Source organism: Charadrius vociferus, unplaced genomic scaffold, assembly GCF_000708025.1.
Source record: "Charadrius vociferus isolate BGI_N301 unplaced genomic scaffold, ASM70802v2 scaffold304, whole genome shotgun sequence".
NCBI lineage: Eukaryota > Metazoa > Chordata > Aves > Charadriiformes > Charadriidae > Charadrius > Charadrius vociferus.
In genome coordinates this window covers 458,282-473,004 of record NW_009648042.1, presented here as the reverse complement: position 1 = coordinate 473,004, position 14,723 = coordinate 458,282, and the positions used below count along the sequence as shown (strand labels likewise).

The window sequence follows — 14,723 nt, the reverse complement described above, 5'->3', positions numbered from 1 at the left end:
TTAACTACATATTTTTCATACTTTTAAGTAGGAGAGGGCACTAGCTTTGAATAGTTTTAGCTTTGGCATTTGCCACGTACATATGTTACCATAAAAAAAAGCATATGCCATCTTCTGAGTGGAGATAAATTATAATTTCTGCAAAAATTGGCAGAATTACCAAGAACGAAGCAGTCATTTAGTCACCTTCAAGATCTGAATTTGCACTTCAAGTTACCTCAATAGTGTTCTTCTAGAGCTGCATTCTTAGTAGGTCCTATCAACTTATGAGGCTAGAATATTTTGTTTGAATAATCAGAATTGCTTTTAAACTTCCTGCACCATGCTCCCCAAAATGAAGCTGTTCTCTTTTTCAACTATTCAAGCTAGAAGTGCGTAGAATGAAAACATTAACAGACCTACAGAATTTAAAGCAGTCACCCTCAGGTTTCAAGCCACTGTTATTTCCCCTAGAAAGGAACACCTTAAGATATCAAATAAGACTAAAATTGCTACTACTATCTTATTGATATCTCTCATATTTCTCGTAATTCTCTTCTGAATTACATTGAGTCCTCTCTGACTGAGAAATGACCTGCTTTACCCTAAACCAGTTTCCACAATATGCTATAATTTCTCTTTATTCTTCAAAGTAGTGATCTATAGTTACTATTCATCTTGCTTTTCACCTATAGCACTGTAAGTCCAGCTTTTTTCCAGCAAATTTTCTAGGATTAAATCTTGTTTACAACTTTTCAAAATACATGCTATTCATGCTTGGATTGAAACAGCAAGTGTTATATATTTCTTTAGGTTTTTGTACTCCAGCATGGAAGTACAAAGTAAATCTGTATTCCCAAACAAACAATTTTTCATATAAAGAGATATCTTACAAAGCCTCTGGGATCTGATAGCTCACCCAGAATCAGGGGAGACCATACAATTAAGGGATGAAGCCAAATGCAACATGGGGACCACCCTGTGTGTATTTCCAGGTCACTTTATTTGTGAAGAAAGTTCATTTAAAGTATCATTGTGTCAGAACTTTGACATGCAAAGACACCAAATTGAGAGGTGAAATTAAATCTGCTGCTATGCAATGCTAACTAAGAACAGTACTTGAGCCTTCATCTATCTTAGTTAATTTATACTGAGCTTGATCTGTTTGACCAGTGGTAGTACACTTTTTCCTCACTATTCACAATAACACTCCACTTCAGCATCTCCTATGCCCAGGCACATACATGTACCACTGGGAACCTGACATTAGCCTTACCTCTTGAATTTGCTCGAGGACCACTAGTTATCCCACCTCGTTTATAGCACTGCTGGTAATTAACATCCTAAAAAAAACCCAGAAGTATTAGTAAGGTTGGACAGGGCTCTGAGCAAACTGGTCTAGTTGAAACATTCACTAGAGGAGAGTTTGGATTAGATGACCTTTTAAGGTCCTTTCCACCCCAAATTATTCTACAGTTGCTATAAGCAAATCTGAAAACAAAACAGGACTACCAAATACTGATGTTTTTTTCAGTTGCACAATTAATTCAGTCTCTCAGACAATGGAGTTCAGAATTAAGATGTACATAAACAGCCTTATTCGTGGGAAAAATTTACTTTTACAATAGCTTGTATGAAATTAAAAAACTATTTAAATGCCAGTTCAGCAAGTTAGCTTCCGAATTATATGTTCAGTTCATTGAGCATTACATTAAATCATAGGTCTGGCACAGAAGAATATTACACTTCAAAGCTGAAAACCTTTGCTTTCTTACACATTGGTTTTTGAGGTTTTTTTGCCTAACCGCATTCTGAGTAATCCATTTAATAATTCATTATTTTACACTACAGAAGCATTGAGGACTAACTTTAAAATCCATAGTAAAGTAGACTACAAGTCCATTTTATACCACATCTTCTTTGCCATCTGTTTGCATTTTGGAGATTCCCTTCAGACTAAAATGTGTTATACAGAGATACTGTCTGAACTGACTTCCTATTTCAACTGCTGTATACTGTTCCAGAAAAGGGTTTCAACTAGGAAACAAAACTAAACTCTAATTTGTAAAGAATAGCGCACGTTAGGACAATGAAAAGCTACAGTTAGACAACTTCTCCTGCACAGTGCTCAAGGCAGCTACTGGAAACAAAGTCAATGCTTACCCTCTGAGAATATGGCATTCCAGCATAATCTCTACCAGGGAACTGCAGCTGGCCATAGTTGCCATTAGTTATTGAAGGTGAGCCTCTGTAAGCATCAAAACCTGTTCAAATAACATTGATTATTCAATGGTATTCATGGTTTGGTTTACAAGTACAAGTCCAGAATACAACTAGAGCTCCCTTTTGGCAATTATCATGTGTATTACATTATAAATTACACATCTATTCCATATTTCAGAGTCTCACTACTCCTATAAAGAATGTGTTTCATTAGCTACTCTGAAGTACCCAATATATGTAACAAAATTACATGTTTAGTAGTATTGACATCAGACCTGTTTGATATTAACAGGATTTCACAGAACAGCTGAAAAACTTGCTAGATCCAGAGACAAGATTTAGCAGAATTAAAACCCTTCTTTTGCTATTACAGATGCTTAGCTATAACTGTTACACATTTAAGTACTATAATATTTGGCATCTTTAGCTATTACACTAACTACCAAACCCTTAACTGGTGATAAATTCAAACTATTAACTTATTTTCTGGTACATGTTCCTACAAGGTATTGAGCAGTCTCAGCCCAGTAACTGAAAGAACTTCTGTCACAGACTAAGTGCCATTCCACTTCAATGTGGAACAGGCCACAGCTATCAATGACCTTAAGCTGGTATCTGCCAAGAGTCAGCTGAAACTTTCCATAGTACTTCAGCTAGCAGCAGAATAGCAACTAATTTGCAGAGACCAAACAGTCTTTCTTTCTCTTAAAACCCTTCAGTTTGTTATTAATCCAGAAGGGCTCTCCACTAGTGGTAACCTCTCCCCCCATCCCAGTTTCTGCTGGTAATATTAAAGCCAGCAGTGCTAAGCAAAGAGTATCATGTTTTGGGCAAATACTGCAAATGACATCTGAAGAGAAAATACCTGCCCAGAATGTTAGCAAGACAGATACCAAGAGAAAGAATAGAGGGAGTAAAAATGTTCAGATGGGTAAATCAAACAGCAAGCAGAAAAGTCTATACAATTAAGGAATTTAATAACCTATTAGTGAAAGTTTCTACTTTCATAATTCAATAGGCTATGAAATCGCTCTGCCAGTTCACCTGACACCCAAAGTACAGGGATTACAAAGAGCTGTGAATGAACTTGCTTAAATTTTACAAAGGAAGACCCCATTCTCTGCACACTGCTCTTTAAAGAGTCTTGTTTTAAGATGTTTCACATATAGAACCAAAATTTAATACCATGTTGTGTTAAATCATGTTCTAGTGTTACTACATTAGATTTTTTAATATTTTTTTTTTTAAGGTGGCAGAACACACATACATACCTTTGTACCCACCAGGGGAACGATATGAATTAGCCAGTGACCTTCCACCTCTAGCAGATCCTCTGACAGACCCACGACTGTTAAGGTAAGGCTGAGGGGGTCTGGGAATAACATTAGTCTGTGCTGGATAAAAGGCAAGGCTACCATTGCTAACAGGAACAGCTCCATCAGGTTGATAATTCACTGGTTAAAACAAAAGGCACAGATGAATTCAGTGGTTTTATAACTGTAAAGTTACCATACCTAGAAGGAAGGGCAGCATTAGGAAGTTCAGAGACTGATTAAGCTGCTCTGAATATCCTGTTCTTGTGCCCCTTCATTACTCCAAATAAGTGAGGATCCTCCCCTTTGTTCTGTAGAGCACAATGTTAAAGCATACTGTAGACAGCCCAGGCTGTCAGTGTAAGCCTCTAATGTGTAAGACAAGATTCTGTTGCCTAGGTCAGAGCAAGCTTGCTAGCAGCATCAAGAAAATAACCAAGTATCCTGGTTTTAGCTGGGATAGTGTTATTTTTCTTTCTCTTCACTGCTGTGTTTTGGATTTAGCATAAGAATGTTGATAATACATGTTGTTTTGGTTGTTGCTAAAGTAATGTTTACATTAGTCAAGGACATTTTCAGCTTCCCATAGAAGCTGAGAAAGAGCATAGACAGGACAAGCTGGCCAAAAAGAATATTCCATAGCATAGATATCATGCTTAGGGTATAAATGGGGGGTTGGGAGGGCAGGGATCTACAATCGATCATCAGGTGGTGAAAGCAACTGCATTCTCTTCCCTCAGTGTACTATTAAACTGTCTTTATCTCGACCCACAAGTTCTTTTTTCCCCTCCTTTCTCTTCCTCTTCTCCCTGCCCTACTGCTGCAATGGGTGGAGGGCATGGGGGACAGCAGACAGTGAGTACAAAGCTCCATGGTCCTAGTTGCCAGCAAGGATTAAACCACAACACCAAGCTAGAATAAAATCAAGTAACACCTGATTAAGAATTTTCACTTAGAACCAACACTGTTCTACTAGCAAGACCTCAGTGGTCTATCTGATAAGCTAGGTCACCTGAGTGTTGACATCCTTCAGGATGACGAGACCAACTCAATATTATGCTTTTCACTCACAGGGTGGTTGAGTGGTTAGCTTTAAATACAGACCTTGCATGCTTGAATGTGTTTCCACACAACCATGCTTTTTATCAATCCAGAAAGCTCAAAACTGATCCAGAGTGACAGTCTAAACCCCTTTCTGAAGTCTGTGCAGACCCACTGCACAAGATCAAAAAATTATGTTCCATCAAAAAAACTGTACAGAAGGCTGATCACTTGCAGTCTCAGTGATGAGGAGCATTCAAGCTAAACATGCTTTGCAGACTGCTATACATATGTTATTTGTTAGAGCTCTTAATCTTCGTGTGTCTCGCTGACTTCACACAGTATCAGTCTATTGCTACTATAAGTCCTATGAAGAGTCCTCTGGCAGAAAAAACAGTCATGACCTTGCATGACTTAGATATAGTCTTATAAATCCAGATTCCTAGCTGTCAGACTCCTTTCATCCTGGAACCTGTTTCAGGCAAATTTAGGGGCTAGTCTCATTTCAAATTCTTAGTGTCAGCCATATAAATTCACCTAACAGTATCTGAATGTCAAGCAGGTCAGTTTTGTGTTGAATAGGCAGCTCAAGACACCGCTTATCAGAAGTTTAGTATTCTTCAGGTCAGATACTCAGACTCAAACAGCTAATAAAGTCAGCCTTGGTAAGAAGCTAGAGCTATATAAACAGAAGTAAGAGGAGGATTATCTTTTGCTGCAGAGTAGGCTGTCATCAGCTTGCACCTGTTTTATGCTAAAAGCACATGCATGAACAGTTCCTGCAGCTCAGCTGATTCTCAGTACCACACTAAATTACAGTAACTTGTGATTGAGGCCTCCTAGTTAAGAAACTAGCCTTTGCAGGTAACAAATAAGTGACAAATTTAGCACCCAATTAGGGACAACATGGATGTCTGCTACAGAAAGCTGGAACTTCAACATTACAAGATACAGCTTGAATGATAAGGAATGGCAGACGTGACCTGTCAGTAACATCTAGAATGCTTATCTCTAATATAGTAAGGTGTAATGTCCACATGAAGATTTTGGCAAGTACTGGTACAGTCAAGATCAGCAATGTGTTTCACAGTGATTATGTTGTGAGCTGTAAGTTCAAAGGAAAGATACCAGCCCATTGTTAAAATAAGAAAATTCTAAATCCCAAGCAGCTCTTGGATGACACGTTTTAGTCTTGTACCAGTAGCGCAAGCTACTTACCACTTCAGTAATTCACCTCAGCACTGAAAGCTTATCCCAACTTTTTTAGCATTCTGCAGCTCCCAGCACTACAGACAATAGTGTCTATTACCACAGACAAAATTAATGGTTCCAAATGAAGTATTTCATCACTGCTTTAATTCCAAGCAAACACTTTTTGACTGACAAGTATCACCACATACTTGAGTTTCCCAGCAGGCAGGAAGTTATCTTTCAGGCCTGTAGGTGACACTGTTGATACAACTAGTATAGAAATTTGTTTGAAGCAGCCTTCCATCCTGCTAGCAGTTTTGAAATTAAGTTTACATACCATACCATCACCTAGATTAGAGTTGATGTAACCCCAATGTTAACAGGTGCTACATAACAGTGGTTCAGAATTTCACTAAGTGAGAAGAACCTGCATATACTCACAGCACATATTAATGAATTAAAATAGTACTATAAGCTGAAGAACTTTAAACTCTACTTGAAATACAGAGAGACAAGTACAGTTCTCACCTGAAGATAGAGATTCTTGTGAAAGAGATGTTTGTTCTGCAACATGAGAAGATTGCAACTGGCATTGAGGAGGAGTCTGTGTACTTGCTGTAGAGAAACTCTGATTATATCCCGCTGAATATGAAGAATCCTCTTTAATTTCCTGGTCTTTACGTGGAGGCAGTGGTGCATTTACTTTAAATACCTAAAACATATTTCAAGACAAGTGCTTAACACTACCAGCTAAAGGCTCTAACACCACCACCCTGCTATGCTATGGTTTAAATCCATATGCCTAGATCAGTTTCTAGAACTTTCTTAGAATCAAGAACATTGTATTTTAACCCAACCTTTTCCTTCTCAGTAAGCTTCTAGAACTTATTCATTTATGTAGCTACTACCCAAGAAATATAACTTGATTGATCATAGCTACCATGTTTGATCAAAAGAACAGCTACCATATAGTAAGCTATTTTGCTTCTCCAGGAAGTCAGCTGTTGGATTGACTCATTGACTACCTGTCCTACAGCTTTTGACCTGAAGCTGGGACAGCCCATACTGAAATAAGATATTCATGTTTGTGAAGAATTTGGTTGTTTATACACATCTTGAAACCTGATGCAACTCTACAGTCCACTCAGATAAATACCATATTAGACAACCTTCACCACTTTGATAAAAGAATAGGAAATTTGAGGCTCCGATTAAGTTCCCTCAAAGTAAATATGTAACCTAAGCAAGTCTTGTAATTCAAGTTTTAATGTTACAGCCTTGGGCTGTAGGGTGGTGCACAGATATTACCATTAGTTAAATCTAATCAACCAGAGTTCAGTTACTCCAGTGACTGTATTGCTTTATAGCAAGTAACAATTACCAGAACTGATGCTGTCAAGTGACAACTAGTATCAAAATCAAATAGGAAAGTAGTCCATTTTGAATAAAAGGATCTAAATTTCATATAAAGAGCTGTTAGCATTACTGATACTGAGAGAGGTGTATCTAACCATTTTCCAAGACTATAAACTGTCTAAGACAGACCAGGGCAAAACTACAGCTAGATGCAAGCAACAGCTTCACAGCTTGACAGTTGTCATCTGCAGAAGCCTCTATAATTAGTGGGAAATGAACACTTTTTCCAGGGTTAAAAAGCCAAGTATTTCCTCTAACAGGGACCCAGCACAGAAACCCCTCATGATACTGAAGTATTGAGCGTAAAGCCTGAACCATTATAAAATACAAATTCTGGTTCTGATTTACCAGATGAAGTGATTGAAGTGATGCAAAGCAACCCTCTTTCTGAAAGAAATTTGAAGATGCTGTGCAGTCAGGCTGCCAACAACCACAATGTGCACTATTTGTAACAAGCGGTCTACTTTTTCCAACCAGTGAGTGTTACAGGTGGAATTCTAATAAAAGTACTTAAAGGCAGATCCTACCTGTAGCCTAAGTTTCCATACACACAAAGGCAGCAACAGGGTGTTCAGACATCTCTGAGAACACGTAATCAGAGGCGTCCATTACTGTCGCTGTACTGTCACTGTTTGGCAAGACACCATCTGACTACCAGCTATCTACTGAAATCTAATGGCTGCTTTCCTGGCTGCAATGAGAATTTATGTAGGGAAGAAAAACCTGCACCGCCAAGTTAAAGACTGCCACTGCTACAAGAGGAATTAAGATCCTAGCAATTTAGTTACAGAAGTTTGCTAGTTTGACCCCAAAATCCCAAGAGAAATCTTGAACATTTAACATCTCTGAAAACACCACAGCGTTAGTTCAAATGAACTTTCAGTGATACCATTTTGATCAAAAGTACCCTGAACACAGACACTAGGTTCAGATACAATCAGAATGACTGAGACCAAGACTCTGCATTTATACCACGACAGATTGCTTCTCTTAAAGACTGGGTCCCCAGAAAGACTCTGGATTCCTTGATCATAGCAGGCTACTATTTCTCCACTTCCATGAAAAATCACCACCTAGCCACTTAGCATAATTTAATAGATCTGGCTTAAAAAGAACCAACTCCCTACCACCACTTGCCTTGTTTATAATGTTATATTATAACAAAATTCTGTACCTCTGAGGAAAGTTCTGCTTGAACCTCTTCTACAAATACAGAAAAACCAAGTAGAAAAAGTCATGGTAGTTATTTACTATAGACCACACCAGGATATCATAGATGTTTTAGTCACTAATTCCTATTCTTTGAGAAACTATTAGCTACCTCCTTCCAGCAAATCATACTACATATGTATCAATACCACAATATGCAGATTGTCCAGCAAGTTGTGGAACTGCATTGGTACATTTGTGAAAATGGAGAATACCTTTGGAGAATCTCAGTGATCTCTAAGCTTGCTTTTGAGCAAGAATGTTAAATGAAGGCTTCTAGCATCTTCTGAAGAAGGTATCAGAGGAATAGATAAGCCCAAGTACAGCGAAGGAAACGTTAACAACTAAACAGAGGTCCTTCCTCTAAGTCCCTGTAAGCTTGCAATGCAGATTACTAGACAGTAGCATTGTTAGTAATGTTAGAGAACATTAGTTCTCTAACATAGATTATGTGTGGCCTGAAAAAGTAGCATCTATTTGCAAGAAACACCACTCAGTCTGTGTTGACTATTCCCTAGACATCTATATCAACTGCATGTTAACAAGATAGGATAATGAGCTACACCAGTTTTTAATCAAGGACATTTTCCATGATTCCAGTGGACTAAGTTTTACTCCACTAAAGCAGTTTAAAAAGCAGCAAGACTGGTTCAAGCTTCAGAAAGCTTTTACTCCTAACAACTATATTTCAGGATTCCCTCTCTCCTCTGGAGTCTTTATTATTTGACGTCTACACATAAGAACAGTTTACTTAAGTAGAGTCAACTACCTTGGGACACAGCTATAAATCTGTTCATTTCAGGTCTGACTTCTCTGGCTTAGTTCCTTGAGGCTACTAAGATATCCCAGTATTAGATTCTGGGACTATGCAGAGCAAAACCAGGATGTCTACTCTTAGATGATCTGGTTTAAGTTCTGAAGACATTGGAGAAGCAGAGTTCTAATCTAGGTTTTTAACATTAAAACAAAGTGATCTATCAAGTTCGGTACTATATCAAGAGGAGCCAGTTCCTCAGTATTAGGACTAAGTTATTAGCGTTATTGTCAATTATTCTTCTGTGGCCTCAAGTTGCATACTTACAGTCTGCATAGCCTGAAAAGGAGCTGCTGTTATTGTGACAGAACTGCTACTTGCTGGAGGAGACTGAAAGCTCTGCGCTGGTGGTACTGGTGACATGGAGGTGCTTGAAGTAGGCAATGGTGACTGTGGCTCACTTGGGAGGGGAACAGTTGCCTGAGGGAAGAACAAATGTAATGAAAGGTCACTTGATAGTTATCAGGCAGTAACAGAAGCAGTTAATTTGTTCTAAAGCCTAGACTGACAGAAGTCAGCAGTTTCTACAGGATGACATTTGGACATAGTAGAGCTACAAAATAGCTTTTGCTTACAATTTCAAATCTTGCTGTGCATTCTCAGCAAACAGTACTTCTATTGCAGTCTCTGCTGATTAAGTGAAATGTGCCTATGAGCTACTATACATACCACTCATTGCAATAATTTCACAATAAAGAGACATTAGGTATTTTTTCCCCACCACTAAGGAAACACAGAACACCTTCTGTTCCATTTATTGGAAGATGATTCTATGGCTGATATTAAAAGTGACTTTTCTTGTCCAAAGGAACTCAGGAAGTTTAGGGGGGTTGATTTTTTCCCTCCCAACTTAATTATGTTTCAGATTAGAAACAATGCTGAGTTGTCCAGACAAAGTATTAACCAGCATTAAGTCCCATTTGTGCAGATGGCAAAACGAAGTATTGACTTCTGAATCCTATAAATATTGGTGTTCTGAATCAAAAGGGATGTAAGGCTCTAGACACCTTTCCAGCTACAAATATATTTACCTTACCTGTATTTGTGATAGCTCACCTGGGCAATTTCAATCTTTTTCGGTATCAGTGGCTCAGAAATATGTGAGCTTGTCTGATACAGTGGCTGGGAAGTATATTTCTCAGTCTCTTGAGAAAGTGATGCTGATGCCTAGGAGACATACACGCACCTGCTATTACAAGAAGTATTGCAGAAAGCACAGAGTTCTAGCAGAGCTATGAAATACCAGTGTGTAAGTTGAAACAAGTGGATTTTTAAAGACCACAACAAATATTAAGTCCAAAGTAAATGTACTAAATAATCATCTTAACCAAAAGCTTCAAGTAATTAGCTTTAGAGATTCAGACCTAATTACCCTTCTTACACAAGACATTGTACGACTAGCCCTGCAAAGTCAGATAATTTTAAGAACTGTAGATTGCTTCAAGCAGTTATTTACAATGAAGTCTGTGACACACATTGAAAGACAAGTCTGATGTTAAACTCCTGGTAAGCTCCATCAAACAAGGTTTCAAAGCCAAAGTTTGGTTTGCTTTTGCAAAACCTGTGTGCACGACAGTTAAATTTAGCATTACAAGTGTAAGCTAAGAGTTGCTTATACTTAGATACACAGCCTAGGACTAATGACTAGCAGTCCTATTCTCACCATGTATACCATCACAGGTGCATCAGACAGAACTGCACTTGCAGACCAGGAGAGTGCACTGTCACCATTGAGTGTGTTCCCTGGTTGTGCTGGGACCAAACAAAGCTTATCTACTGCTTTCCATGAGAAGCAGGACTGGAAAAGACACCACACTTTATGCCTAAGGAACTAGATGTGCTGGCCACAAGCAACCCAAATTCCAAACAGTAAACTTACAAAAAAAACTCAGAACATTCTACTAAATCATATGTTCTACATTATAGCACAGCACAAGATTTCTAGGTACTTATTAAACAGCAAAATTTAATCCTTGCAGCACAAGTAGTCTTATGACACTGTAGGAGTGAGAGAAGCTGTCAAGAACCAGGCCAAAACTGCTGACTCAAAACAGTAGAAAGACTAATATCCCTGTCAAGACTGTCATATTCAACTACATAGTATATTAAGGAATAAGGTAAATGCTACATGCACAGTATACTGATAGCATGTACATCAGCAAAACATTTAAAGAATGAACATTTCCCCATTATAATCTACCAACACTGTATTAGAGTCCAACAGGAAAGACCCCGCTGTATTTCTGAACACAGCAACACTTAGCAAGAGATCTTTAAGACAGGGATCTGCATTAATTGAAACACTACTTTCAGCTCTAAACAATATTTGAATGCTAGTTGAAGGTTTAACTGCACATAAATACAGTTAAGAAAGGAAAGTTTGAGGTCTTGGCTGAACATCAGAAGTCAGATTTCTGGTACTTCTTCAGTTAGTGCTTTAGAGAATACTTCCCAGTTTTTAGCTTACACAGAAGTCTGCTATTTTATGATGACAATATCCATCCCAATTTATGCATCTCTTGTCATTAGAGGAAGTATTTTACACTGTAACCAAAGCAAATATTTATGCTGTTCATATGCTCCCACAAGAATACGCACCACACTTAGTATGCATTTTTCATCCCACAGCCTTCCCATTTGAAGGGGCAGACTGTTCACTTCATGATGATACCAAGCTGTTTGGTGAGGTAGGCACATTGGAGGGGAGGGATGCCACCCAAAGGGACCTGAACAGGCTGGAGAGGTGGGCCCAAGCCAACCTCATGAAGTTCAACAAGGCCAAATGCAAGGTCCTACATCTGGGACAGGGCAATCCCAAGCACAAATACAGGCTCAGTGGAGAATGGCTGGAGAGCAGCCCTGAGGAGAAGGACCAGGACATGCTGATTGACCAGAAGCTCAACATGAGCCAGCAATGTGCGATCACGCCCCAGAAGGCCAACCGCATCCTGGGCTGCATCAAAAGAACTGTGGCCAGCAGGTCAAAGGAGGTGATTCTGCCCCTCTGCTCCACTCTCGTGACCCCCCACCTGGAGTACTGCATCCAGCTCTGGAGGCCCCAACATAAGGACATGGACCTGCTGAAGCACATCCAGGAGAGCCATGAGGATGATCTGAGGGCTGGAGCACCTCTCCTATGAGGAGAGGCTGAAAGAGTTGGGGCTGTTCAGCCTGGAGAAGAGGAGGCTTCGTGGAGATCTCATTGTGGCCTTCCAGTACCTAAAGGGGGCCTACAGGAGAGCTGGGGAAAGACTTTTTACTAGGGCATGTAGTGAAAGGATGAGGGGGAATGGCCTTAAACTGGAAGAGGGCAGGTTTAGATTAAACATTAGGAAGAAGTTTTTCACTTTGAGGGTGGTAAGGCACTGGTACAGGTTGCCCAGAGAGGTTGTTGAGGCCCCATTCCTGGAGGGGTTCAAGGCCAGGCTGGATGTGGCCTTGGGCAACCTGGTCTAGTGGGAGGTGTCCCTGCATATGGCAGGGGGCTTGGAACTTTATAATCTTCAAGGTCCTTTCCAACCTCAACCATTCTATGATTAGGAAGGCTTTTCCAACCATCTTTAAGTACTCCAGAATGTAAGCTATACTGTTGCCATTATTTGTATTCTGTCCCTGTATGTTGTTCAGGTATAGTTATTGAGGAGGCCCCACCACAGCTTCCTGTTAGGGCTAGCTATTGCACAGATCTTTGAATGCCAGTGAACCCCAGGGTATATTACCTGTGGTGTCTGTGGTGTCACCAAGTCTTCAGTTTCAGAGCCAGAAAGAGTCTGATCAGCAGATGCTAGGGAAGTATTTGAACCATGCAGTGTCATGGATGAAGCAGCAGCCTTGCAAGGAGACAAAAATGAGATAAGGTTTTGAAATATTATCTTAGATGTTCAGTTTCACTGAAACTCACACTCTGGGCATTTCCAAATAAACCTCAGAATGAGGCAGGAGCTGAAGTGCTTTGACCAGTTAGTCAAAGTTTCTTAGGAATTCTTGTTAGTGGCAAGGAAACCTATTAAAAGCCAAAGTAGCAAGACCTGCAAGCACCATAAGTAAATTTAAGGTTCACTTAACCACAGCTGTCAAACCTTGAGACACTACCTTTGGCATAAGTGAGGATGTCAAAGATGAAGACATGTACTATCTAGGAAAGAAGCAGCATGTTCTCCTGCACACAAACACTAGCTATGACTTGAATCTATGGGTTAAATATTCAAACTACTTCAGCATGTCTTCAACATACTGTTTTACTTCAAGAAGCTTCACGCATTTGTTGCTGTTATTCAAGAGGAAGAGCAGCCAACTTTGTCAGCATTTGAGTGCAAGCTACTAAGCTATATGAAATTTATTACAAAACTACTGGCAACAAGAAAGACGATAAAGTACTAAGTCTATTCTAGTGAATAACCTCTCTATCATTCCTTGGCTACAACTCTGCTTCTTCAAGGCAGTCCTAATTTCAACTTACTTGAAGGGGCTGTTGAAGAAAATCACTCTGACTTGGCAGCTTCTGTTCTTTTGAAGCTGTAAAAAAAGACTGTGTTAAGCAACATTTTCTTTTAAATTCAAATACTACATACAGTTTCAGTGCGCAGTTCTACTTTTTGAAAATATTTGGTAAATGAGGCTGCACACTATTTTTAGTGCGCACACTGCAAATACAGACTTGGCATCAGTAAACTATACCCAATTGAAAGCTTCAGGTTTTTTGTAAAAGAGGACAGGTATTCAATAACAACATTATTTCTACTACAGTAGAGATACTTAAGTGCTTTATCTGGAAAGTAGGTATTTAATAAACTAGGTAATTGTGCTTTACAGCTCAAGAGCCACTCGAACAGTTTCTTAACATGGCCCACTGTAGAAAGTTCCAGTTTTCTAAGTGCAGCTAGATAAGTGCTCTTTATCCTGAGGTCATTCACAGTTGTGTCTATTTATCTAGACAAGTTCGTTACACAGATAGAGCATGTCAATTCTACATCTAGGTTCAGGTGCACATGTCAGTCAGTGATTACACAAGCATTTCATTTCCAGGCAGACATACGAGCTTATAGTCACCTCCAGCAACAAATAAGCAGGCAAGGGGCTTGAGCTGCCTTTTTTTTTTTTAAAATCAGACACTGGTATTCTTTAGAATTAGACAAGCTGTCTTCACCAGGCCTACTGATCTACAGCCCAAGCAAACCTTGTTAGTGTTTGCAAAATTTTCCATACAATTTACACTTACAGCATTACCTACCTACAGGACTACTTGCTGGAGTAACTGAAGGTGGTTGGGATGAACCAATGGCACTTGGTGAAGCTTTATCAAAATCCAGAATGGACTCCTTTTGAAAAAAAGATCACCAATTGGAAGAAAAAATTAAACTCTAGATACAAATGAAACATTGTCAACTGACAAGTTGCTGTTAACTAATTGGAGCTAGATTCATTCATTCATTGCAAGCACATTATCAGCACTGTTTTCCCCAACCCAGTAGGAACTGGAGCTTTGTGCTACAACAGCAGAGAAAAACATACCTGCATGAAGTTGTAAGTCCCTTGTA

At 39.3% G+C, this 14,723-nt stretch overlaps 1 protein-coding gene across 1 annotated transcript in view; it reads right to left on the bottom strand.

The window, feature by feature from the left end:
• The window catches only part of CAPRIN2 (caprin family member 2), a 36,407-nt gene that overhangs the window by 1,126 nt on the left and 20,558 nt on the right, over positions 1 to 14,723 (bottom strand). The window contains exons 9-16 of the mRNA XM_009883632.1: positions 14,417 to 14,504; positions 13,646 to 13,701; positions 12,906 to 13,016; positions 9,454 to 9,606; positions 6,276 to 6,459; positions 3,474 to 3,656; positions 2,143 to 2,243; positions 1,256 to 1,322 (exon numbers count right to left, since the gene is read on the bottom strand). Coding sequence (XP_009881934.1) covers positions 1,256 to 1,322; positions 2,143 to 2,243; positions 3,474 to 3,656; positions 6,276 to 6,459; positions 9,454 to 9,606; positions 12,906 to 13,016; positions 13,646 to 13,701; positions 14,417 to 14,504 — 943 coding nt within the window. The remainder of the gene's footprint in view (positions 1 to 1,255; positions 1,323 to 2,142; positions 2,244 to 3,473; positions 3,657 to 6,275; positions 6,460 to 9,453; positions 9,607 to 12,905; positions 13,017 to 13,645; positions 13,702 to 14,416; positions 14,505 to 14,723) is intronic.